The sequence below is a fragment of the Chlorocebus sabaeus genome, chromosome 17 (assembly GCF_047675955.1).
Source record: "Chlorocebus sabaeus isolate Y175 chromosome 17, mChlSab1.0.hap1, whole genome shotgun sequence".
In the NCBI taxonomy this organism is placed as follows: domain Eukaryota; kingdom Metazoa; phylum Chordata; class Mammalia; order Primates; family Cercopithecidae; genus Chlorocebus; species Chlorocebus sabaeus.
The window spans coordinates 64,748,813-64,775,648 of record NC_132920.1 but is presented as its reverse complement, the minus strand read 5'-3'; the positions used below and the strand labels follow the sequence as shown (position 1 = coordinate 64,775,648).

The following is a 26,836-nucleotide window of genomic DNA, read 5'->3' as shown; positions in this document are numbered from 1 at the left end:
CGGGTTCAAGAGATTCTGCTTCAGACTCCCGAGTAGCTAGGACTACAGGTGCGTGCTGCTATGCCTGGGAAATTTTTGTAGTTTTAGTAGAGACGGGATTTCACCATATTGGCCAGGATGATCTTGGTTTCCTAACCTCGTGATCCACCTGCCTCGGACTCCCAAAGTGCATGGATTACAGGCGTGAGCCAACGCACATTAATGAGTAGAATTTCTTCCACTTTTTAACAGTGATAACTACTTTATTTTCTATTATCAGCTTTGGTACTTTAAATCAGCATTTAAGATTTGAAAAGTTGTCCTTAAAGGTATTCAATGTATTTTACACCAATGAATTTAGATTTTCTCATACTAGGGAAAATATCAAATTAGAATATATTAACCTATCTTTGGGCACACACTACTTGTTTTCAAGTGTTTACTACCAGAAATTGTACACTCAAAAATCATAGAGTATGTGCTTTGCATTTTTTTTGTTCCATAAACACTCTGCTTCTAGCTGTGAGTTTGAAAATATCTGCCAGGTTCCACTAAATGCTGAAATTATTTCATGGTGCAAACTTAGAATCTGATTGAAGCCTTCACATAAAATACGTTTTCCCATCTATTAAAGACTAGCTTCTCTGACATGTGCAGAAGCAGATTCAAATTTGTAAACCTGTAGGTATGATAGTTAGTCACTAGTAGTTACTTTGTTCCTTGGAACTTTATTTTTCTACAAAACATCCATGTTATCCCCGTAGGACTCAGCCTTAGCATCATCAGTCCTCTTGACATACAGCCACATTCTTTCCTGAGGATTTGATCCTTGTAATGACACCACATGAGGTCTTAGGCCACCTGTTATTTGAGAAGATAAAACAAACCTTCAGCACATATGCCAAATACGCAAGAATTGGTTTTTCTTAGGAAACTCTTTTAAACTAACCAAGTTGAAATTACGTACTCAGAATACAATAAAGAGAAAAACATAAATACTTGTGCAATACCCTCAGGACCTGTGATCATGATGTGGTAGTGACTGTGATTTTAGAAAGTATTACTTCTCTAGCTTTTCTACTTTTAAATTTGTCAAATATGTTAACTGAGTCCTGTTGTGTGACTTAATAGTGATATTTACAGTGATATTATTTAAAGTAAAATAAATGCACTGAAGTTGTTTTCTTAAGATGGGTAATACCCAATTTTAACATTATTTCACAAAATATTTAAAGGAATGATACTAGATTTAAAGCATGTATTTTAAAAAAGGAAACAAAAAACAGGAACTTGAGAGGAGGAGATCTGTATTCTAAGTTCCATTTGCTTAACCTCATGACTTTGGATACATCATTGTTATCCTTTGAACTTCCACCTATCTCATTGGTAAAGTGAGAATAAGAATGTCTCTTCTACATATTGCAAAGCTTTATTGAAAGTATCAAATTGGATAATATATTTGACAATTTTAAAATGTGATGTGATGATCAAAAATTAAAAAGAAGTACTACTGAAAGTTAAAGAAATATTTATTGTTGAGATACACTTTGTATTTAGGCTCATAGGTCAGAAAACATATTCTTAAAACTTCTGTGACAGTGTCTAGTAAACAGTGTAGGTGGCCAGGCAATGCAGATTCCAGGCACTATATACACTTTTTATTCATCATCTCATTTAATCTTTAAAACAATTCTCTTAGAGTACCAATTTCATTAAACTCTCCGATCTTCAACTTCCTAAGTGAAAGAGTGCAGATAGGTTGATCTGATTCCAACACTGAGGACCTTGTATCAGTCAATTCTTATAGTATTGTCAACATTTATTATATTGACATGATAATGTGGAGATTCAGATCATTCTTACACATTCAGGAACCAGAAGCTTAATGGTGGAGGCAAACCGTGAATATGTTTTTAACACAAGATAGTATATATGATGAGTTCCTAAAGTGTGTGGCAAGCAAATTTTAGAGCAAAGTGAAATAATTTATAGGATTAGAAATATGTGAGAGTATAGTTTTTTGGGGTTTTTTTTTGTTTTTTGTTTTTTTTTTTTTAGATGCTCAATTTCAGTAATGGGACATGGGAGATAAAGATAAAACTTTTATAAGTGAAAGTATGCCCTGAAAATTATATCAGAACTGAACGAGGACTCTCCAGGTAAACTAGAATGGAAAGTCACAAAAATAATTAGAGCATTTTGATATTGAGAAGAAAATACTAAGTAAATAACTTACCCTTAAGTATATATTTTTTTTATATTATAAAGGTATGAATTGTTTCAGTCATAAATTTTGCCTTGTGCAAGCATACTTCACAAAGAAATGTGCAATTAGCATGATAGCAATTACTTTCTGCCCACAACCAATTAAACAAAATTTAGACAGCTGTGAAATCAATTGGCTTACAGTACATTGGATTTAAACTTATTGAACTAGTAAAGACTTCATTATTCAATTATGTCTAATACTATTTTGCCAATTATTCATTTTGGTTTTTATTTCAATGGTAACTATATCTATTTAGTACTCAATTTCAGATGTTGTTGCAAGTCATTTATTAAATTGTTTCCTCCAATATATTGGTATCCTATGTATTTATAATTACAAAAGGGCCTTGATACATCTGGGGCTTTGAAACTGCAAATTAGGTGACTGTTTTCTTTCTTCCTTCCTTCTTTCCTTCCTCCTTGCTCCCCTCCATTTAGTAAGATATTTTGTATCATAAAGTAGGTTACATGATCTCAGCACTATGACTTTTTTTAAAGTTATCTTAAAAATCTAATCTATCAGTAAATATACTTTTTTGAAAATAATTGTTCTAATATTTCCTGTGCTTGCTTCATGATTCATAACTTACATAATAGTAAAGTTGCTCAAGATTTGGAACTCTACCTTGCCCACAAATTGACACAAATTCTCTCCTTGAACACACCTACAGTTTGTGATTGATTTCCATTTACCCAACTGATGGACTACCCCTCTCTCTATTTGGATTTACTCTCTATCTGCAGTCTTCACTATAACCTTTCCATTTCCCTCAAATGGACACTGTTTGTGTAAAAACCTTTCCCCCTCCTGCCTGCTAAGATTTTTCTCTTCAGAGGAGGACTAGCCTAGTTTCAAGGATGATGACTGGCCAAAGTGGTATTTGAAGATAATGACAGATACTGAATGGAGGACTAGACTGAGCTAGAAGCCTGTGATGTACAGATAACTTTCAAATGCTTTATTTTTCATTTGTTTGCTTTCCCTTCAATTATCCCAAATTATTCAAATATTAATACAAATTTAGTTCAACCCATGGAAAGCATTATGGAGATTTCTCAAAGAACTAAAAATAGAGCTATCATTTGATCCAAAAATTCTACTACTGAGCATCCACCCAAATAAAAAGAAGTCATTCTACCAAAAAGACAACTTCACTCATATGTTTATCATAGTGCTATACACAAGAGCAAAATCATGGAACCAACCTAGCTGTCTATCAATGGTGGACTGGATAAAGACAATGAGATGCATATACATTGTGGAATCCTACAAAACCATAAAAAGAATTAAATCATTTCATTTGCAGCAATATGGTTGCAGCTAGGGGCTATTATCCTCAGTGAATTAATACAGAAACAGAAAATATAATACCATATTTTCTCACTTGCAAATGGAAGCTAAACAGTGGGTACACATGGATATAAAGATGGAAACAATAAAGGCTGAGAATTCCAAAAGTGAGCAGGGAAGGAGAAGGGTAAGGGTTGAAAATCTACCTATTGGGTTCTGTGTTCACTATGTGGGCAATGAGTTCAACAAAAGCCCAAACTACAGCATTATGCAATATATCTGTGTTACAAACCTGTCCATGCAAGCCCTGAATCTAAAATTTTTGAAAAGAAATTTTTAAACATGCATTTCAAATGATTCAAGAAATACACACAAAGCCAAAAACAGATGCTTAACATAAAGTAACACCTGTTATATACTCTGGTGATGACAAGAATTTCACATATTGCTAAGGACACTGAATTAAATAGCACTTAAGGCTTATAAATAGTGATCTCATCTGTAAAACTTATTTCATATTAAATAATTCATAGGAAAATTTTGCTCAATTGGTAATTTAGCTCAATAGTTGTTCTCTGACGTGTCTCAGAGGCCTATGTTAGAAATTTGCTAATGCTTTTAAAATCTTATTTCAGCCAATGTGGTAAGTTTTATGGTAATATATATTATATTGTCACAGGAAATTAGGCAAAAATATTTTAAAGCTATGTATTATTTATTAGTCCTGTTATAAATTTAAAAGCACCGCATACTATTAGTTCAAGGGAGTAATTAAAAATACAAAAAATAAACTTGAAAAACGAGTTCACACTTCTTAAAATTTTAATTTTTTTTTTAGGTGTGAATGTACATCTGGATGGACTGGACAGAACTGTAGTGAAGAAATAAATGAATGTGACTCGGATCCATGCATGAATGGAGGTCTTTGTCATGAATCTACCATCCCTGGACAATTTGTGTGTCTGTGCCCACCACTTTATACTGGACAGTTTTGCCACCAACGCTATAACCCTTGTGACCTACTTAATAACCCTTGTAGAAACAATTCAACATGCTTAGCTTTGGTAAATGGAAATCAGCATTGTATTTGTGGAGAAGGTAAGAGCTGATTTGGATTTTAATGGTTTTAAATAATTACTTAATTAGTTTGTGTATTTATTGTGCCTATGGGATGATGGCCTCTTCAAATGGGTTAGAAAAACCCCATGCACATTGTGGGTAGGGGAGTATCTAACTTCAAATCCTGTTATAAAAATATAATAGAGAAATACACCAAAGGAGTTAATGTAAGAATTCACTATTGGGAAAAGGGAAAAGAGTAAAGCTTTATAGCTTTTTGGCCCTTTTTTTTCTTTCAGAAGTTGTCTCTCCTTTAATAACAGTTTATCTTTTCTGAACAATCCTGTTCATGCAGTGTTCATGACAATAGCAGTTAATTAGAGATGGGCATAGGTATAATTGAAAGTAATGAAATGTCTTAGTTTACATTTTCTTCTGGAGGTATCAAAATATTACTTCTTTCTACTTAGATTGTTTAGTTACAATCACATAACTTTGGTGGCTGCTTAGTCTCATAAGATAAATCCTATGCAAGAAAGAATGAACAGTTCAAATAATACTGTTGGAGCTCCTGGATCCAACCATATCTGAAGCCAGGATATTTCTGGCTTTCTGGGTCATATCAGCCAATAACTCTGCTTATATCATTAAACTTTCTTGATTGGGGCCTCTTCATGTGCAAGTAAAGAAAGTCTCATTGATGCACAGTGGTTTAGGTACATGTTCACTGTTCATGTGTTGATGGTTACTCACAGGCAATTATGATTTTCAATGGAAATGCTTCTGCTCCAAAACACGTGGCCAGTTTTCAGAATAACTAGATGTGTCATAAGCATAATATAAAAAGCACATTGTGTTTGGAGGTCCACAACTGCAATTTATTTTCTAATATTCACCTGTGGTTTCATGTTTTCCTCCCTCTCATTGGCCCTTAAGGGAGTCTCTTAATGATAAGGATATTACTTATTTACTCTTCTGTTCAAAAACACCAGCTTAGATGACTTTAGCTAAATAGGTATCTAATTCAAAGCTATTTCCATTTGTTTTTGCAAATCCTCTAAAATTTTCTTAAGATATTAATCTTTTTTAAGGATTTTGAGGCAAGTCCTTGAACCTGTATACATGACAGAAACTTCTGGGTGTTCTGAAAGATTAAAACTAAAAGCTAGAAAACCATCAATAATTGATTTTGCAAAAATGGCATGGGCTTTATAGACCATGTGAAAGAATGTTTTCAAGAATGAGACAGGTAAAACAAGATAAAGAAGAAACAATACAAGGGGAGCATTTGATGCCCAAATTTAGTAATTATGAAGAACATAATTCCAACAAGTAAATAGTTTTCCTTTTAGCAAACTTTGAGAGTGAAACTTGTTGAAAATTATTCAATATCAGTGAGGTGAATTTATTTAGTAGAACAATTGTACTAAACATTCTACTACATAGAATTTTTTTTACTTAATAAAATTATTATTTCTGAGAATATAAGTAGCTAAGTAAAATAGAAAAAAAGTCTCAGAACATAAATAGTAGATAGATATTTATTGAGAAGGCCATAGTGTATTTATTCATTTAGGTAAACCTCCTTTGTTTCTATCAGAGATAATTTTCTACAAAGTGGGTGTTGTTTTCAAACCTTAATATTTTAAAAATTCATTTGCTATTTATAAGTGCATTTAATAAATTTATAAAATATAGTGATATTTCTTTCCTGCTATGGGGTCAGGGAAAGAAAGTTTAGAAACATTATAAAACCTTCTAGTCATATATTGAACTAGTAATGATATCTGCTGTCCCCTTAAACATTAACAAAGATGTCATGGGGAGAATTTAGATTTCACTATTATTAAATAAAGGAAATCTTATTTCCTCTTAGTATTTTATTATTGTACTTAAGTTAAATCAGAGCTTTGGCTAGAGTGGCAGGTGGACACAGTGAATTATGTGTTTATTCCTTTGTGATTGTGATTCAGTACAAAGAGATACTTGAAGTGCACATCGTTTTGTTTTTTTTTTAACGAATTTGCATCTATGTTTTTCTAAACCTAATTGTGGAGTATGTTTCTGTAAATCAGATCTGACTACTGTAATAATGTGTCTTTAGCAGTTTTAAGTTCTGTAGCAGATCAAAAATTAAAGGCTGTAACATTGCTTTTAAAAACTATCTCAGAAAATTCAAAAGAAGTTGACTGCAACATTTTAGAAGCTTTGACTGGGTTATTTTAACAGCTTTATTTAAGATAGGTTCTATGTCAAAGCCAGTATATTTTTTTTAAAAGAAAATATTTTATCAAATTTAATTCTCACAAGTATCAACATTTAGAACTACAAAGAATTCCAATACTTAACATCTACAGATATGATTTGGAAGCTCCACTGGATCTCTTTGTAAGTTGTTGGTGTTTGTCAATTGACTAAAATAGGACATCAGAGTAGAAATTTAAGGCTTTAGGCTAAGGATTCAGCATATGTATTTCTGAATTTGTTTTCACAGTTTTTAGTCAGTCTATAGGGTCTTTCACTAGATAAATGTGAGTATAGATAAAATTTCAGCCAGAGTAACAATGCAACTATATGTTAGACAACTATATTAGAAATGACATTCACATTCACTCTGAAGGACCAGCAAGTAGAATAACTGATACTTTGGGGTTTATGTCAAACTGCTTGCTTAGCAGATAAACCATTTTGGCTAATGTGATTGAAATGTATAGTAAAAATTATCTAATCCTTTTTGCAAAGTAAACTACTTAAAAAATTATCAGTATAGTTAAGCACCGGAACTATTGTGATCCTGCTTTGTGAAATAAATAAAGGGCAAGGCTTCTGTCTTCTGGCTAGAACTGAGGTGATTAATTGGGTCTCTATGAATAGTGAACATTTTCTACAGGTAAATGAAGAGGCAAAAGAGCATGTGACACTAATAATTCAATATATTTATTTTATATAAAGTCTTATCAGTTTGGAACAATGTAGGAAAAAAACATTGCTTTAATAAACAGAAAAACAACACATAGAAAGGCACATTTTATAAGATTTCTATAAACAAATGGGTTTTATTTTTGACACCTCAATAGTGTTAGCTTTGATTATTTAGTATGTAATGAATTTACACAGCTAGAAATTTATTGTAACCAACTTTTTCTGCCTCTATAAACTGTACTCTGTACACAAATACATGTCTGTCTTGTAACTGCATGTTAGTAGTGTTCTAGAAATTTTAAAAATACTATTAACTGATTCAACAAACATATTGATTTCCTATGATGTGTCAAGTCTTGAGATAGGTTCTGGAAAAATTAAAAATGGTGAAGATATGCCCTCAAGGAATTTAAAGTTTAAAGGAGAGACACACCAGTTAATTAATCATTAAAGTACAAAGCTGTAAAAGCTTTTGATAGTGACAGGAGGCAGCCAAATGCCTAGACAGATAAGGATAGGTACCTGGTGAAACATCACCTCCAAGCCAATGACAGTTTAAAGCCTGAAAGCCAAGCTATAAGTTAAATCCTCAGACCAGATTGAGAACTTGTCTTCCTGTTTGGCAGAGCTTTCCTCCGATTGATCCCCACCCTTCACCTATTTTACATACACCTACCCTTTCCTAATTGGTTTTCTGCACTGTTGTACCTGCCTTCGAGTCTTGTCTTCATTTTAACTTTTGCATACTCACAAACCAATCAGCGCACACTCCCCATCCTGTGTCTATAAAAACCCCAGACTCAGTCAGTAGAAGACGAGATGGCCTGACTTTGGGGAAGAGACAGCCTACCTTCAGGTTGTACAGGAAGACAACCTGTCCTACTTATACCCTCTCAAGCTCCCCTCTCCTCTGAGACCTGTTTTCATCACTCAATAAAATTATCCACCTTCATCACCCTTCAGTCATCTGCATGACCTCATTCTTCTTGGACACCAGATAAGAGCTTGGGACCCTCTGAGTACGGGTACCCAGAAAGGCTGTCCAGCCAGCCCTTTGCCCTCCCTGGCAGAGGGCAGCCAACCATGTGACGAGGCAAGGGGCCAGCTGAGCTGCTAACACACTGCTGTCCGTGAATGGTGGAACTAAAGGAGCACTGTAACATCCCCTCTGGGACTTCAGTGTCACATACACACTCAACTGGGTGCCACCGTGTTCCCCACAAGGCAACACACCTGGTCTGGCTGGGGGAGCTGTGTGGAGCTTTCTCCTGTTTCGGCAGGTGGAGTGGCCAGAGAGGTCCTGCACTCACTGGCTCACGTGCTCCCTCCCCCAAAGGCTTGAGCATAGTGGACCGAGTAGATGGGGCACCCCTCCCACAAGTCTGGCAAATGGGCTGAGAAAAATCCTGCATCACTTCCACATTTATGCCAGAAATATGTACAAGGGATGACAAGTTGTGGATACATAACATTGCTTTCTCATTTCTGTTGACAACTTTTAGTTATGTTCTGCATGATTTATGAGAGAGTCTCCAGCATGTGAAGCCTCAGTTGCCCACAACAATTATGTGCTCATTAAACCACTCCCTTCCCTGCTTTATCTTCCACTCCCTTGCAATAATTCCTGGGATCTGGGATGACCTCTCAAATAAACTTCTTGTGAGAAAATCATTGTCTCAGACTTTTTTTTTTTAAGAACTCAAGCTAAGACACATAGTAAATTCCATCCCCTGGTAACTATGGTTTACCTAAGTCTGGGCATGCATGTGACTAGAATATTGGCGTTCAGACCCCTTCTTTGGAATTGATGCTGAGAGAAGAGGCCTTCTCTTTCTGCCAGATGTTTTCAATTGGTAGAGTCAACGACCATGTTCTCTTCATGTGGAGATGATCTGCACATAGTAGGATAGAAGTGTTTGGGAAAGAAGGAATCTTGGAGGAACTTACAGTTCTTACTTCAATTTTGTGAACTGCCTGATACCCCTCTCAGCCGGGTTACCAATAAATCTCACTTCTTAACTAAGTTCTTGTTTTTGTTTATATTGTTTATGGCCAGTAGAGTAATGGCTAAGACATAGCGTGAAGGCAAAGAGTTAATTTAAGTGGGAAAGGTTGAATAAACTGGTTTCAACTTCAAGCTGGTAGAAATAAAATATAAATTTTATCACTTGAGGGCCAGGCACTACAACTCACACTTGTAATCCCAGCACTTTGGGAGACTAAGGCAGGAGGATTACTTGAGGCCAAGAGCTCCAGACCAGCTTGGTCAACATATCTATCTCTACAAATTATTTTTTAAAAACTTGCAGTGTGTGGTGGTTCATGCCTGCAGTCCTAACTGCTCAGAACTCTAAAGCAGGAGGGATCATTAGAGCCCAGGAGTTTAAGGTCACAGTGAGAACTTCATCTTGGGCAACAGAGCAGGACCTTGTCTCTAATAATAATAATAATAATAATAATAATAATAATAATAATAAAACCCACAAAACCACATGAAGATTAAGAAGATAAAGAGGACTTCAGATGAAATGCATGAGAGTGTGTGTGTTTGTAGCATACAGTAGAATTATTATGTTAGCATGTGTGTGTCTAGCCTAGAAGTAAGTCAAGAATTAAATAATTTCTTCTAATGGTCTTTTTATGAATGGTTCTTTTTGTTTCTTCTTTGAATTACTCTATTTCTCAGTTTATAGGCAAAAAATTACCCTATCAAATGCTTCTTAATTTAATCTAAAGAGCTTAGTTTCTAAAACAGCCACTTTGTATGTCTTCAAGGTGAAAGAAGCAGACGTTTCTTTAAATGACAGGATTAAAATGTGGCAAAGATACCTTGCAAGGAGCTGTAGTGAAAGCAGAATCACATCATTTACATGTGCTATTGATTTACAATTGGGATCCTAAGCTTGATGGAATTGTAGTATCAGGGGAGACAAGTAGTTGCATTTAAATGTGTCTATTACTCCAGTATATATACTATCATTATGTTAATTCTATATTACCTAAGGTATACAAGTACAAATACCAAATAAATGTGTCATTTGACAAAATAGTTTGTATAAATTAGAAATTACTCCTGTTGACAATTAAAAACAGGTACCCATGTTGTAGCACATACTTATTAAGGTTAATAGCTGTAGAAATTTGAATTTAGAAAATTCCTTAAAGAAAATACATACATAATTAAACAAAACATGTTAAATATTTATTACATTCTAAAATATTAGCTTTTCTTTTTTTTAAGTTCACTTTAAAAATAGGTGTTAAAAAATCTTGTTAGGGACTATTGGAAATATTAGTTCTATATATTCATATTTCATAGTTTTTAAAGTTAAATTTGAAGAATTACTTATATTGGTTAATTATTTTAGAAAATGTTAATATTGAATACAAATATTTTTCAATAAAATAATATTTTTTAAAAATCTGACTTGCTAAGAGAAACTTCTGAGGTGTTTTTTGTTTTCTTTTTATCAAGTTTTTAAATCCAGAGAAATTAGATTATTTAAGAATAAATAGAAATAATACATTTAATACTTTTGAAAGAAAAACATTTTTAAGTGAACTTTTATTTAAAAATATTTTTAACTACCTTGTTTGAATTCATGCTATGATATACACTAGTTTTTTCCCTATTGACATTCATTTCAAATTACTCCAATTAATACCAGTTCTGAAGTGGAGATTGTTAAAATATAGTCCTGAACAATAAAATGCTATGTAAATTTTTTTATGAAAATTTAATTATTGTACTCTGTTCCAAATATTACCTTCTAGAGCACAAACTGCAAAAAGGCTGAATTTGTTAGAAAGGAAAAATATTAATTAATTTTAAAAAATAATACCTATAATCTAGATTGATTTAGATCTTACATTTGTGCAGTAGGCTTTAAAATTTAATTTTGTATATTTTGGAAGAACAAGTGCAGAAGTATAAAAATATCATTTACTAACCATTCATGTGTATTTGTTACCACACACAGATGAGACAGTGTAAGAAAAGGATCAAGACAGTATCCATTTGAGAATGCTTCACTTTTAATGCATGTGAAGATCCTCACTGCAGTTAACAAAGTAGAGTCAACCAAATAGTTCTGAGTAGGAATAAAGAACAAGGGGACAACATAAAATTAGTAATACTAAACTTTCTTTTTGGATAGTTTCTTACCTGTAACTTCATATATTCAAAACAAGAACCTTTCACAGAAATGAATTGCAACTTCTAACACCAAGGATTATAGAATATGTAGTTTGGGATTAAGTATACAGTCATGTATTGCTTTAAAAAGGGGCTATATCCTGAGAAATGTATCACTAGGCAATTTTGTTGTGTGAACACCATAGAGTGTCCTGACACAAACCTAGATGAGATACCCTACGCATTTACAGGTCCATTATAATCTTTAAAGATCATTGTCGCTAAAAATGTGGTCTGTCATTGACCAAAATGTTGTTATGCAGCACGTGACTGTATGCACACGTCACTCTTAAAATCCCTAAAACATAAGCTCTCTCAGCAAAGCTTTGTTTTATTTTGAATGTAATTCACATATACTTTATTTTTTCTCCCAGTGTCTACTGCATTTCGGCAATCTCATTTCCTCAACCCATTGGCATATGTTGCTAGTTGGTAACAAAACTCCATCTCAGAAATGTCAAACTTAATGAATACGGCAAAATCACGGGAAACAAGGTTATCCTGTGAGCTACCCAAGGTCCTGGGCCTTGAGTGTTCTAATTCATCAGCACAGCTGAAATCATGGAGGCTCACTCACACTTCTTTATAGCCAGTCAGTGCCCCTGAGTTCCACTGCCTCAAAAGAACATTTCTAAGAATCACTTTAGTGTCAAAATGTCCTGCCTCCCAGAGAAAACTAACCAAGCTTAAAGTAAGAATGGTGAAATGCACTCAACTTCTTAAATTTTTAACTTGTGAAAAATCTAACCTCAATCAAATACTTAAAGAATTAAACATCTTGCATGTTGGAACAATTACAACTTGCTCACCTAAAGTGAGGAGAGCCGTATTAACTTGGAAGTAATTCATTTTAACTTTGTTTCTAATGCTGAGGATACAACAGCTAGTATATGAAGGAACTACAAAAGTGTAACTTCAGAGATTCATTTGCAGGCTCTGAGAATTAAGTAAGAAAAATACAGCACATTAAAAATATTTGTTGTCATGAAGACTACCTGGTCTGCTAGCCACATAAGTACCGTAGCTTACTTACAATTAGTGTTTCATAGTGTGTGATCATTCCATCTTTTAAATGTTTACCTATCATTGTTGTTATGTTTTAAATAAATTTCTTTTAGATATCATGTGGTTTCTTCTGTTATTTAGTCTGCCTCTACCTTCAAATTGGAGATGTTAAAAATCATATTTAATATAATTTTTGATATGTGTGGCTATAAATACACCATCTAGCGATTTGTTTTTTATTTGTTATATCTGCACTTTAATTTTCTTTTTTGTTTTCTTTTGGATTATGTAACTTTTAGTTTTCCATATTATATCCTACCAAAGAGGCAACCAGATTTCATAAGGTGTAACACCAAGCTCCCTGTTAAATTGCAATGGGAGGCAAGTTTGGAGTTTGATCCAATGGTAGACACCACAGAGAATGGCATTGACTGTGGCATGGTATGAAATGAAAAGATGAAGTAGGTCAGAAATGCCATGTTCTATCATGGGAATCTAAGTGATGAAATACCGAGAGAATTTGTCATTGAACAGTTGGTGCTGAAGCTGAAATGTCATAATATAGACAGAGACCAAGAAAACTGTGCTATATCATTTCTATGCCAACATTACAAGTGATTTGAAACTGAACATGTTGAGATATTTGTGATAGAAAGAGAAGAAAAAGTGATATGAGAAGGATAAAGGACAGGTACTATGAAAGGAAGACAGCCATTCCTGGATAGCTAGACTCTGCTTCCCTTTAAATGCTTCTTAGTTCCAATTCTAGTCTATGTGTATGCCAACAATGAATACAGTTTCCTTAAAATAACTTGAATGACTCTTTGTTCCTCAAACTAAATCAGCCTGATTTCATATTGACATTTAGAATATTGTATAATGTGACTGAACTTATTTAGTGCTTGGTAATATCACTGAAAAAGCAAAATAAAGGGAAATCTTGTTTCTTACATGTTTGAATTAGTACAGAAAAAATATGAACAAGAAAAATGGTTTTAAGCATATACTTTATTATAGTCAATATATAACCATAGAATTGTTTAACTGTTTATTATAAATATTAATATATTTCATTGTATTGTAAACATGCAGGTTTTTTGTGACACAAATGAGTTGAAATAATTACAACTGCCTCTTTTATCAGCCTGTATAATTTTCTTTCATGTTTATTTTTTTTAAATATAACTGGCATGTGTTTAAATGGATGACTGATTATGTAGCTATGAATCAAAATAATTTGTTTTCTTTGAATCACTTGGATCTAAAAAGCAATTAAATAATTTGCCTCATCTGCTTGAATAAATTTGATCATTGAAGCTCAATTTTACTTTAAGATTGGTCATCACATTAATTCATTTGCTTTCCAGATCATGTCAGTTCTTCTTGTTCAAACATGTAAATACTTTAAAACAACAGCAACATTAGCAACATCTCTACCTTCTCAGAGGATTTAGTAGAGTATTCTTCCCTAGAATCTTTCATTCAAACTGATTAATCTAGAAACTGGTATGTTTTTATACACACATTATGTGAAATGGAGTTTTATGAGAAGCTTGAGATTCTTTTTTTTTTTTAACCCCCATTATGAATGTATTCTTTAGACTACCACTGATTCTGATTTTTTTTTACTCTATAACAAAGATTGCTCATCCATACTTATCTCATACTCTTTGCAGAATTTGAAGATAAACACTGTGAAATTGATGTGAAAGAGTGCCTCTTCCTTTCCTGCCAGGATTATGGTGACTGTGAAGATATGGTCAACAATTTCAGGTACAGAAAACTAAAAAGTAGATACGTGTTTATGTGTCTAGATGTATATAGGTATAGAATTTTAATTGGTGAATTAAGCAACATTTATACTTATTAAAAACTTGCCACACTACAATTAGTTGAAGCATTGATTTTATACATCTATACTAATGGAGTTACTAAATTTTTTGTTTAAAAGGTGTATTTGCAGACCTGGGTTTTCTGGATCTCTGTGTGAAATTGAAATTAATGAATGTTCCTCTGAACCTTGCAAAAATAATGGGACATGTGTGGATTTGACAAACAGGTGAGAAGCTACTTTTTATTAAATTAATTATTTGATATGTGTAATTCAGCAAATAATAAAGTGAGCACACATGTGCCCATTATATAACTAAGGCAACAGATCACTACTGATACATTTGTGCTTGTACCAGTACATCCTCATTTCTCCCATCTAGTCACTTATGTCAAAAATCTCAAATTTTTATTTACCACTCTTGCTGTTAGTTTATAGTACTATTTGTATGTGTGCCTGAACAAAATGCTCTTTAGTTTCCATGTTAATATAAGCAAGACAATATTGTGTATAGTCTCTGGAAATTGTTGTTGAACATAATATTTTGTCATTCCTGTTGATGCATGTATCTGTTGCTCATTTTTAACTTTTATAGAATATTTCATATTAAATATATGCCAAAATTTATCTTTCTACTGATTATGGATATTTGGACTATTTGCTTCTTTTGTCTAGCCTATAATGATATTAAAGTTTTCAAATATTTCTCTAAATACACAAGTACTAGTATATCCAAGGTTACATACATAGAAGTAGAATTGTTGAACCATTGGGTAAACATGGTCACATTTGCTAAATCAAATCTATATTTTTTTTCATTTCTTTTGAAAAATACGATTTTTGTACTCTTAGCAGGGAATAAACGTTTTTATTGGCATTTTCAGAATGTTCCATCTTAAGCTGTATGTAAAGTTATATCTTACTGTAGTCTCCCTGCATTCTTATAATAATATGAAGTTTAACAATTTTATGTACACTTTGAGATGTTTAATTTGGCCTTTCTCGAAATGCCTAATTATGGCATCTGCCTATATATGTATTTATTTACTTTAAGTTCCGGGATACATGGGCAGAATGTGCAGGTTTGTTACATAGGTATACACGTGCCATGGTGGTTTGCTGTAACCAACAACCCGTCAACTACATTAGGTATTTATCCTAGTGCTATCCCCTTGCCCCTCAACAGGCCCCAGTGTGTGATGTTCCCCTCCCTGTGTCCATGTGTTCTCATTGTGCAACTCCCACTTATAAGTGAGAACATGCAGTATTTGGTTTTCTGTTCTTGTGTTAGTTTGCTGAGAATGATGGTTTCCAGCTTCATCCATGTCCCTGCAAAGGACATTAACTCATTCTTTTTTTATAGCTGCATAATATTTCATGGTGTATATGTGCCACATTTCCTTTTTTATCCAGTATAACATTGATGGGCATTTCAGTTGATTCCAAGTCTTTGCTATTGTGAATAGTGCTGCAATAAACATACATGTTCATGTGTCTGTGTAGTAGAATGATTTATAATCCTTTGGGTATATACCCAGTAATTGATTGCTGGCTCAAATGGTATTTCTAGTTCTAGATCCTTGAGGCATCACCACACTGTCTTCCACAATGATTGAACAAATTTACACTCCCACCAACAGTGTAAAAGCATTCCTATTTCTCCACATTTTCTCCAGCATCTCTCCAGCATCTGTTGTTTCCTGACTTTTTAATGATCACCATTCTAACTTGTATGAGATGGCATCTCTTTGTGGTTTTGATTTGTATTTCTCTAATGACCAGCGATGATGAGCTTTTTTTCATGTTTGTTGGCTGCATGAATGTCTTCTTTTGAAAAGTGTCTGTTCATATCCTTCACCCACTTTTTGATGGGATTTTTTTTTCTTGTAAATTTGTTTAAGTTTCTTGTAGATTATGGATATTGGCCATTTCTAAGATGGATACATTGCAAAATTTTCTCCCATTCTGCAGGTTGCCTGTTCACTCTGATGATTTATATATTTATTTTATTATTATTATTATTGCTGTGCAGAAGCTCTTTAGTTTAATTAGATCTCATTTGTCAATTTTGACTTTTGTTGCCATTGCTTTTGGTGTTTTAGTCATGAAGTCTTTGCCCATGCCTATGTTCTGAATGGTATTGCCTAGGTTTTCTTCTAGAGCTTTTATGATTTTAGGTCTTACATTTTAATCTTTAATCCATCTTGGGTTAATTTTTGTATAAGGTGTAAGGAAGGTATCCATTTTCAGAGTTCTGCATATGACTAGCCAGTTTTCCCAGCACCATTTATTACATAGGGAATCCTTTCCCCATGGCTTGTTTTTGTCAGGTTTGTCAAAGATCAGATGGTTGTAGATGTGTGATGTTATTTCTGAGGCTTCTGTTCTGTTCCATTGATCTGTATATCCGTTTTGGTACCAGTATCATGCTGTTTTGGTTACTGTAGACTTGTAGTATAATTTGAAGTCAGGTAGAATGGTGCCTCCAGTTTTGATCTTTTGTTTAGGAATGTCTTGGGTATACGGGCTCTTTTTTGGTTCCATGTGAAATTTAAAGTCTTTTGTTTTGTTTTGTTTTGTTTTTTGTTTTTTTGTTTGTTTGTTTGTTTCCAATAATGGAAGAAAGTCAATGGTAGCTTGATGGGAATAGCATTGAATCTATAAATTACTTTGTGCAGTATGGCCATTTTCACCATATTGATTCTTCCTATCCATGAGCATAGAATTTTTTGTTTCATTTTTCTGTGTTTCTTTTCTTATTTCCTTGAGCAGAGGTTTGTAGTTCCCCTTGAAGAGGTTCTTCACATCACTTGTAAGTTGTATTCCTAGGTATTCTATTCTGTTTGTAGCAATTGTGAATGAGAGATTATTGATGATTTGGTTCTCTATTAATGTTTGTCTATTAATGTCTATTATAATAGGAATGTTTGTGATTTTTGCACATTGATTTAGTATCCTGAGATTTTACTGAAGTTGCTCATCAGCTTAAGGAGTTTTGGGCTGAGACGATGGGGTTTTCTAAATATACAATCATGTCATTTGCAAACAGAGATAACTTGAATTTCTCTCTTCCTGTTTGAATACCCTTTATTTCTCTCTCTTGCCTGATTTTGTTATTTACCCAGTAGTCATTCAGGAGCAGGTTGTTCAGTTTCCATGTAGTTGTGCCGTTTTGAGTGAGTTTCTTAATCCTAAGTTCTAATTTGTTAAACTGTGGTCTGAGAGACTGTTTGTTATGATTTTCATTCTTTTACATTTGCTGAGGAGTGTTTTAGTTTCAATTATGTGGTCAATTTTAGAATAAGTGCTACTGGTGCTGAGAAGAATGTACTTTCTGTTGATTTGGGGTTGAGAGTTCTGTAGATATCTATTAGGTCCACTTGGTCTAGAGCTGAGTTCAAGTCTTGAATGTCCTTGTTAATTTTCTGTATCGTTGATCTGTCTAATATTGACAGTTGGGTGTTAAAGTCTCCCACTATTACTGTGTGGGAGTCTAAGTCTCTTTGTAAGTCTCTAAGTACTTGCTTTATGAATCTGGGTGCTCCTGTATTGGGTGCATATATATTTAGTATAGTTAGCTCTTGTTGTTGCACTGATCCCTTTACCATTATGTAATGCCATTCTTTGTCTTTTTGATTTTTGTTGGTTAATGTCTGTTTTATCAGAGACTAGGATTGCAACACCTGATTTTTTTTTTTTTCCATTTGTTGGTAAATATTCAACCATCCCTTTATATTGAGCTTATATGTATCTTTGCATATGAGATGCATCTCCTAAATACAGCAGCACACTGATGGTTCTTGACTCTTTATACAATTTGCCTGTCTGTGCTTTTCAATTGGGGCATTTAGCTCATTTGCATATAAGGTTAATTTTGTTATGTGTGAATTTGATCCTCTCATTATGATGCTAGCTGGTTATTTTGCCCATTAGTTGATGCAGTTTCTTCATAGTGTCGATGGTCTTTACATTTGATTTGTTTTTGCAGAGGCTAGTACCCGTTTTTCCTTTCCATATTTAGTGCTTCCTTCAGGAGCTTTTGTAAGGCAGGCCTGGTGGTGACAGAATCCCCCAGCAGACCCTGTTTGCCTGGGTATCACCAGTGGAGGCTGCAGAAAAGCAAATATTGTTTCCTGCTCTTCCTCCGGAACTTCATCCCAGAGGAGCACCCGACAGATGCCAACCAGAGCTCTCCTGTATAAGGTGTCTGTCGACCCCTGTTGGGCCCTGGACCTACTTGAGGCAGTCTGTTCTTTAGGAGAGCTTGAGCACTGTGCTGGATGATCCGCTGCTCTCTTCAGAGCTGGCAAGCAGGAACGTTTAAGTCTGCTAAAGCTGCTCCAGCAGCCATCCCTTCCCTCAGGTGCTCTGTCCTAGGGATGTGGGAGTTTTATTCATAAGCCCCTGACTGGGGCTACTGCCTTTCTTTCAGAGATGCCCTGCCCAGAGAAGAGGTTTCTAGAGAGGCAGTCTGGCTACAGTGGCTTTGAAGTGCTATGGTGGGCTCCCCCCAAGTCCAAACTTCCTGGCGGCTTTGTTCACACTGTGAGGGGAAAACTTCTACTCAAGCCTCAGTAATGGCAGACGCCCCTCCCCCAACTAAGCTCCAGCATCCCAGGTGGACTTCAGACTGCTGTGGTGGCAGTGCAAATTTCAAGCCAGTGGATCTTAGGTTGCTGGGCTCTGTAGGTGTGGGATCTGCTGAGGAAGACCACTTGACTCCCTGACTTCAGTCCCCTTTCTATGGGAATGAAGGGCTCTGTCTTGCTGGCATTTCAGGTGCCACTGGGATACGGGGGGAAAAAAAAAGGAAAAAAAAAACTCCTGCAGCTAGCTTGGTGTCTGCCCAAAAGGCCACCCAGTTTTTTGCTTGAAACCCAGGGTCCTTGTGGTGTAGGCACCTGAGGGAACCTCCTGGTCTGTGGGTTTCAATGACCATGAGAAAAGCATAGTATTTGCACCAGATAGCACTGTCCTTCACAGCAAGGTCCCTCCAGGCTTCCCTTGGTTAGGGGAGGGAGGCCCCTGACCCCTTGCACTTCCCGGGTGAGGCAATACCCCACCCTGCTTCTGCTTGCCTTCTGTGGTCTGCACCCACTGTCTAACCAGTTTCAGGGAGATGAACTGGGTACCTCAGTTGGAAATGCAGAAATAATCTGCCTTCTGCGTTCGTCTCTCTGGGAGATGCAGACCTGAACAATTCCTATTCTGCCATCTTGCTGAGTCAGCATCTGCTCTTTAATGTTTTTTCTTCTTACTGATTTGTAAGAATCCTTAAATATGATTTTTTAAATGTCTTTCTTAGTTGTGTTTATTGAATATAAGTTCTTATTGAAATAGACACTTCACCTTTGTAAGTTATATGTACTAAAACTTAATTTTAATATATTTGAATTAATCTATTACTTAGTATATGGTTTGCAAGTTTCATCTTATTTAACTTTTCTTTACACTAGGATGAAAGGATTTTTTCCCTATATTTCCTTTTAAAATAATTAAAATGTTCTTTATATGTAGATGCATCAGGCATATTGTATGTATAAGTATGAGTATGGGTGTAAAGTATTCTTATCTCATTCTTTACACACTTAAAAAACAAACCTAGATTCTTAAGTTTATTTTTTTATAGAAATAACCCATGTCTGTTACATATTAAGTTCATCATTTACTCATTCATCTGTAGTGCCTTCTTGGTTGCAGATCATGTTTCCACATATGGATATGTCTATTTCTCTATTTCTGTTCTATTGCTTTAGTTCAGTTACTCATCCATGTGCTAGTGTCATAAATCTTAATTACTTACCTTTGAAATATCTCAATACTAGTAGGGCTACTTAATCTTCAGGCAGCTTTAGATATTGCAGCAATTTCTTCTGTTACAATCAACTTGTATTTTTTTTTTTAATTATTATTATACTTTAAGTTCTAGGGTACATGTGCATAATGTGCAGGTTTGTTACATATGTATACTTGTGCCATGTTGGTGTGCTGCACCCATCAACTCGTCAGCACCGATCAACTCGTCATTTACATCATGTATAACTCCCAATGCAATTCCTCCCCCCTCCCCCCTCACCCCTCCCCATGATAGGCCCTGGTGTGTGATATTCACCTTCCTGAGTCCAAGTAATCTCATTGTTCAGTTCCCACCTATGAGTGAGAACATGCAGTGTTTGATTTTCTGTTCTTGGGATAGTTTGCTGAGAATGATGGTTTCCAGCTGCATCCATGTCCCTACAAAGGACACAAACTCATCCTTTTTTATGACTGCATAGTATTCCATGGTGTATATGTGCCACATTTTCTTAATCCAGTCTGTCATTGATGGACATTTGGGTTGATTCCAAGTCTTTGCTATTGTGAATAGTGCCGCAATGAACATACGTGTGCATGTGTCTTTATAGCAGCATGATTTATAATCCTTTGGTTATTTACCCAGTAATGAGATGGCTGGGTCATATGGTACATCTAGCTCTAGATCCTTGAGGAATCGTCATACTGTTTTCCATAATGGTTGAACTAGTTTACAATCCCACCAACAGTGTAAAAGTGTTCCTATTTCTCCACATCCTCTCCAGCACCTGTTGTTTCCTGACTTTTTAATGATTGCCATTCTAACTGGTGTGAGCTGGTATCTTATTGTGGTTTTGATTTGCATTTCTCTGATGGCCAGAGATGACAAGCATTTTTTCATGTGTCTGTTGGCTGTACGCATGTCTTCTTTTGAGAAATGTCTGTTCATATCCTTTGCCCACTTTTTGATGGGGTTGTTTGTTTTTTTCTTGTAAATTTGTTTGAATTCTTTGTAGGTTCTGGATATTAACCCTTTGTCAGATGAGTAGATTGCAAAAATTTTCTCCCATTCTGTAGGTTGCCTGTTCACTCTGATGGTAGTTTCTTTTGCTGTGCAGAAGCTCTTTAGTTTAATGAGATCCCATTTGTCAATTTTGGCTTTTGCTGCTGTTGCTTTTGGTGTTTTAGACATGAAGTCTTTGCCCATGCCTATGTCCTGAATGGTATTACCTAGGTTTTCCTCTAGGGTTTTTATGGTATTAGGTCTAACATTTAAGTCTCTAATCCATCTTGAAAGAATTTTCCTATAAGGAGTAAGGAAAGGATCCAGTTTCAGCTTTCTACTTATGGCTAGCCAATTTTCCCAGTACCATTTATTAAATAGGGAATCTTTTCCCTATTTCTTGTTTTTCTCAGGTTTGTCAAAGATCAGATGGCTGTAGATGTGTGGTATTATTTCTGAGGACTCTGTTCTGTTCCATTGGTCTATATCTCTGTGTTGGTACCAGTACCATGCTGTTTTAGTTATACATTCAAACAAGCAATTTTGATTGGAATTTCATTGAATGTGTAGGACAATTTAAGAAAAATTGTTATCTATTTAGGTCTTTTGAAACATCTTTAAAAGGCATTCTGACAAATTCAAGGGGAGCTGCACTAATTAGAACACAAAATAACTAATTTTCTCTGCCATAGTTGGACTCATGTACCAGGAGCTCTGTTTATCTATCTTCATAGAGATCCAAACTTTAGAACTGGTGAAATTTGCATCAGATCCTGTTTAAGTTTCCAAAAATTTTCTATCATTTCTCTCATTTTCTGTGCCCTATCTAGCTTTCACATTGTCCAATCTGGTGAGATAAGTAGGGATGTTTGGAACCACCACCCCTGCAACTTTCAGTCCTTTCAAGGGGACACCAATCACTACCAGTACCATAGGAATACAAAATTGCTGTCAGTTTAAAATCTCCATGGGTCTATAGGGGCAGGACAAGATCTTCCAATTGGATTTTCCTCCATAATAGCTCTTACTCTAATGTAGAAATTGTGCTGTTACTAAATATATCAACTACACTGTATATTCAAGAACTATGGGTAAAAAACAAAATCAAAGAGAAGATGTATCTGAACTGACCTCAATAATTTGTTTCTACTAGTGGATTAGTAGTATTGTAAAGTTAAGTATACTTTCAGAACCAATATTCAGCAACTCCTAAAAGGTCTGAATATCTTTCTTTCACCAGAGAACAGTCCTACTGGTAAATAGCCTCAGATACCTCTGAGGAAGACTTCAAAAAGATACATAAAATACCTACGACTCTATTAAAGATTCCTCTTAAGAGGCCAAACCCTGATTTTCAGTTGAGTAACTGAGTCTGTGACATACCTTAGGTCTTGGAATTGTGAAAGAGGCAGAGAATCCCTACAAAGCCAAATTGAATTATGTCTCCGTCCTCCAAAACTAGACATTTCATTGTATATACATGAGGCAGCACCATAACTAGACTGTTTATATATTTCATTTCTAAAACCCATAATCAATTAGCCTCTGCCATAGATATCTGTGAATCAGTCCATTGATGTCCACTCTGTTTCTCTGATTTATATGCTTATTTGCTCATTTTGCATCTAATTGTCAAGCATATCCAATAGTCTATGCATTCTTAGATCTATTTTAATTAATATCATGAAACCCAATTCCATGGCAACATCCAGCACTATCAGCAAGGATATATGAACAAGCTGATTCCTTTCCAATATCTTGACATTGGTAAACATTAGAAAACAAAACAAATGCAATGCAACATAATCATAGGCATCTATACATTACTTACTGTGAATAAATTATAGAAAAGTATATCACTTAAATATTTATTAAAATGTATGATTGACTGAAAAAATAAGTCTCAGAATAATATGATATGTAATTCATATTTAGTGAAGTATTAAAACATATTTTAAAAAATACATAGCATCTTAAGAGTAGTAATTTTCTCCCGGTAGAGAGGAATGGAGGATAATTAATTGAATGGATGCATAGGAGTTTCATACATATTTATGACAGATCTCAGATATATATATACACACACATATATATACACACACATATATATATATCATATATGTGACAGATCAACTACGTTTTGTGTGTTTTCCTTAAAAAATTTTCAGCAGCATGAATCAATACTAAGATGAGTTAAATATGGGTGATGGGCATACAGGTGTTAATTATTCTATTCTTAGAAAATTACCTGGTGTAAATTATTACAATAAAAGCCATTTTCAATGAATTAAAATCTTTCAAAGATTAAAAATCAATTAGCAGCTGAAAATGAGGTAGTCACATTTGATTGTCTTATCTCTTCTTAAAGAAAGTAATTTTTATTTTTTTGAAAAACTTAATCTATTGATTACGTACTCATTAAAAATATTTCAAGTAATCTACCAACTCATTTAAAACAAATAATTTTATAGTTAGTTCAAAGTAAATTAAACTGTAGCCACATAAACAAAAACATATTAAAAACAAGAGTTACTACATATATGCTTCATAGTTGGATTCATGTTTTTAATATATTCTATTCTCTCTTGCGGCTATTGAAACTGTGGCCTGCAACAATTAAGACTTACCTCTAGTAACATGATTTAAAGATGAGTTTGCTGAGATATAATGGCACATGAATGACAGCCCCAATTAATATACAAAACCATTGCAAAAGTGAACACTGGAATTTACATTTTTCTGACACTTCGTAGCATATGTTATCCAATACAACTAATGTCTTTTCAAGTCATTGCTACTAGTTCACTTAAGTCACTCACAATACTATCTATCTACTGAAAATTTACAACTAAATAGAATTTGCAAGAACAATTACAGTAACAGTGGCTAGTCCATTTAAAGAAAACATAGAAGAAAACGTTGCAAAAGCCTGGCTGATGTGATTGTCATAGCCAGATCATTATCAACAAGCATATTGTGACCATTCAGTTTGTGATGTTCACAAGTTGAGTAATTCTTCGCTGTTATAAATTTAAAAGTGATTAGTTAATTTGCATTTCACCAAAAGACAAAAATCTGTTTACTCTTCTGTAATTGTTTGCCTAGAAACAGTCATCAATCCAAATGATGTTTATTCTACTAGAGAATTTACTATAACATCACTGTTTCAAATCAGATTCACAGCCACATGCAATTATAATAAAACATATAAAGACATGTTATGAGTATGATAAATAATGTAGACATATACTTATATATAACATAATAAAGACATGTTGCAAACCTAAAATAGATTATTCATGTTCTAAGTAAAAATTGTCATTAAAGTAGTGTGATTCATGAATGCAGTTATAATATCACAAGAAAAAAGTAGAAATGCTTTAAAATGTAATATAAATTCTTTCAAAATTAGAATTGCTTTAACATAGGCTAAAAAGTCCTTATCAGAAAGTTTCACCTGTGACGCTTTATAATTCCATTTTCTTCTTTTGAATGTAAGCTTTCAAAAAATATCTACTCAAACAAGTATGATTTAATCATATTGCAAATACATTTTAGAATCAAAACTCTCATTAAATATTCTGTTCTATATTTGGATTTTGTAATACTATTCAATCTATTTAATAATTACATTTTAAAATAACTTCAGAAGCATACAAATAACACATCTACTTATTAATTCCTCTCTCATCTGGAATAAGAGAAAAAGTATACAAGAATAATGTAAATTAAATGTAATCGTGGCTAATTTGGGGGCTACAAATTTGTGTGATTATCTTGCATTTTTCCATCTTTTTTCAGTTTGGCAATATCATTTAATGCAAATTTTAGTTACTCTTCCTTATCTCTATTTTAATATATTGAATTTTCTTGACAAGTCACTGTTAAAATGTATCTTAGTGATTGAGAAAGTATCTTGAACACCTATTTGAAAAAGTTTAGGCCAATGCCAAATTAAACATATTAATTATAATTTTAATACTTTGACAATATATTTGTTTGCTTCTAGTAAAACTTTTGAAGTGAAAGCTTTTTATTTAAATGGGAAATTTTTATTTCAACAAAAATACATATTTCATGATCTTAATTGTTCTCTCAAGATAGAAGATATTATTATATATGTATATTTTAAAAGCTATTAAAATTGAGTTTATCAAAGGAAGATATACTTTAGGGACATTTAATATAAAATGCAATACTTACCGTACATTTGACTGGATCCCTTAGGACATTAATAAAAATCAGGTTTACTTTTAATTTTTCTCTAGCCTTATTAGAGGCGGTTCACATCAAGGGACCCTCAGCAGGTAACAGTGAAAGGAAAATTATACCAAAGCTGAAGTAATTGCACACTATAGTCAGAGGCCAGTAGGGGGAAAAATTTGGTAAGGATCTTTTCAGACATACCCTATACACTTTTATTTTTTTAACGTTTTGAAGGGCCAGTGTTAAGTGCATAGTGAAAACGTCCCAAGTACTCCAGCATTGTGCTTGCCCTTCCTATTAGAGACAGGGAACAGGAAGACAGCAGGGTGGGGCAGGTGGAGGGAGGCAAGGAGAAAGAGAAAATGTGAACATTTACATTTTTCTGGGAAAGCAGAGACAAGGATTAAAGGTAGATGCTCTGTTCTAGAGTCAAATGTTATTTTCACACAAATTTGCCCTCCTATTGTTTAGCATGGTGGAAAGTAAGAAACATAAGTTGAATATTTTCTGTAAACTGTTTCACCAGGGCTGCTATTAATGTGGGTCGATGATTTTTCTCTTTGATCTCTACACAATTTTAGATGCCATTCAGAAAACTTCCAAATGGACTCTAGAATCCCAGGGCCTTTTCGCATCATTATTAACAAAGCAGGGACCCCCAACATTCCAGTTTGAACAGGCATCCGTGGATTAACAGTGTCTTGAAATTTAATAATGCTTGTAATTTATTTTACGTAAAAGTAAAGCATATTTTTGCTATGTTGAAAAGTTCAGATTTCAGGAGTAGTTTAGAAAATGAGAAAAAAATAATAGTCTTGGAATGAGAGCAAAAAGGAAAGAGAGGTTATTGAAATAGAAGCGAAGCATTCTTTGAAGAAAGGATCATTATAGTTCTTATTATTAAAAATAATTCTTCACATAGTCATCTGTATGCCAAAAACTTTAGAAAAATAAACTTCCGTAAGTGTTGAGATAGTACATGTATGTTTATTTACTGTGTGACATCACTTTCAAAATCAGAAGTGTAAGGTATGTATTTGAGATTCCTAAAATAAATTACATGATAAATGTTAAAGAACAAATGAAAAAGCAGAACTTTTTGAGAAGTTCATTTTAAATTAGGGTAAATATATTTGAAGGATGGCTATGGAAGCAAAAAATGAATATAACATTTAGTAAAAACTATCAAAGGGTTCAAAAGGCACAATTCAGAAGGAAATCATAATTGAAAAAAACAAGAATTCTGGGTAGGTGTCAAAATCTGAATCTCTTCGTGTATCTCCA

General features: G+C 34.1%; 1 protein-coding gene across 1 annotated transcript in view; it reads left to right on the top strand.

The window, feature by feature from the left end:
* LOC119620187 (protein eyes shut homolog) overlaps positions 1 to 26,836 on the top strand; it is a 167,704-nt gene that overhangs the window by 135,591 nt on the left and 5,277 nt on the right. The window contains exons 5-7 of the mRNA XM_037987166.2: positions 4,377 to 4,636; positions 14,396 to 14,492; positions 14,671 to 14,778. Coding sequence (XP_037843094.2) covers positions 4,377 to 4,636; positions 14,396 to 14,492; positions 14,671 to 14,778 — 465 coding nt within the window. The remainder of the gene's footprint in view (positions 1 to 4,376; positions 4,637 to 14,395; positions 14,493 to 14,670; positions 14,779 to 26,836) is intronic.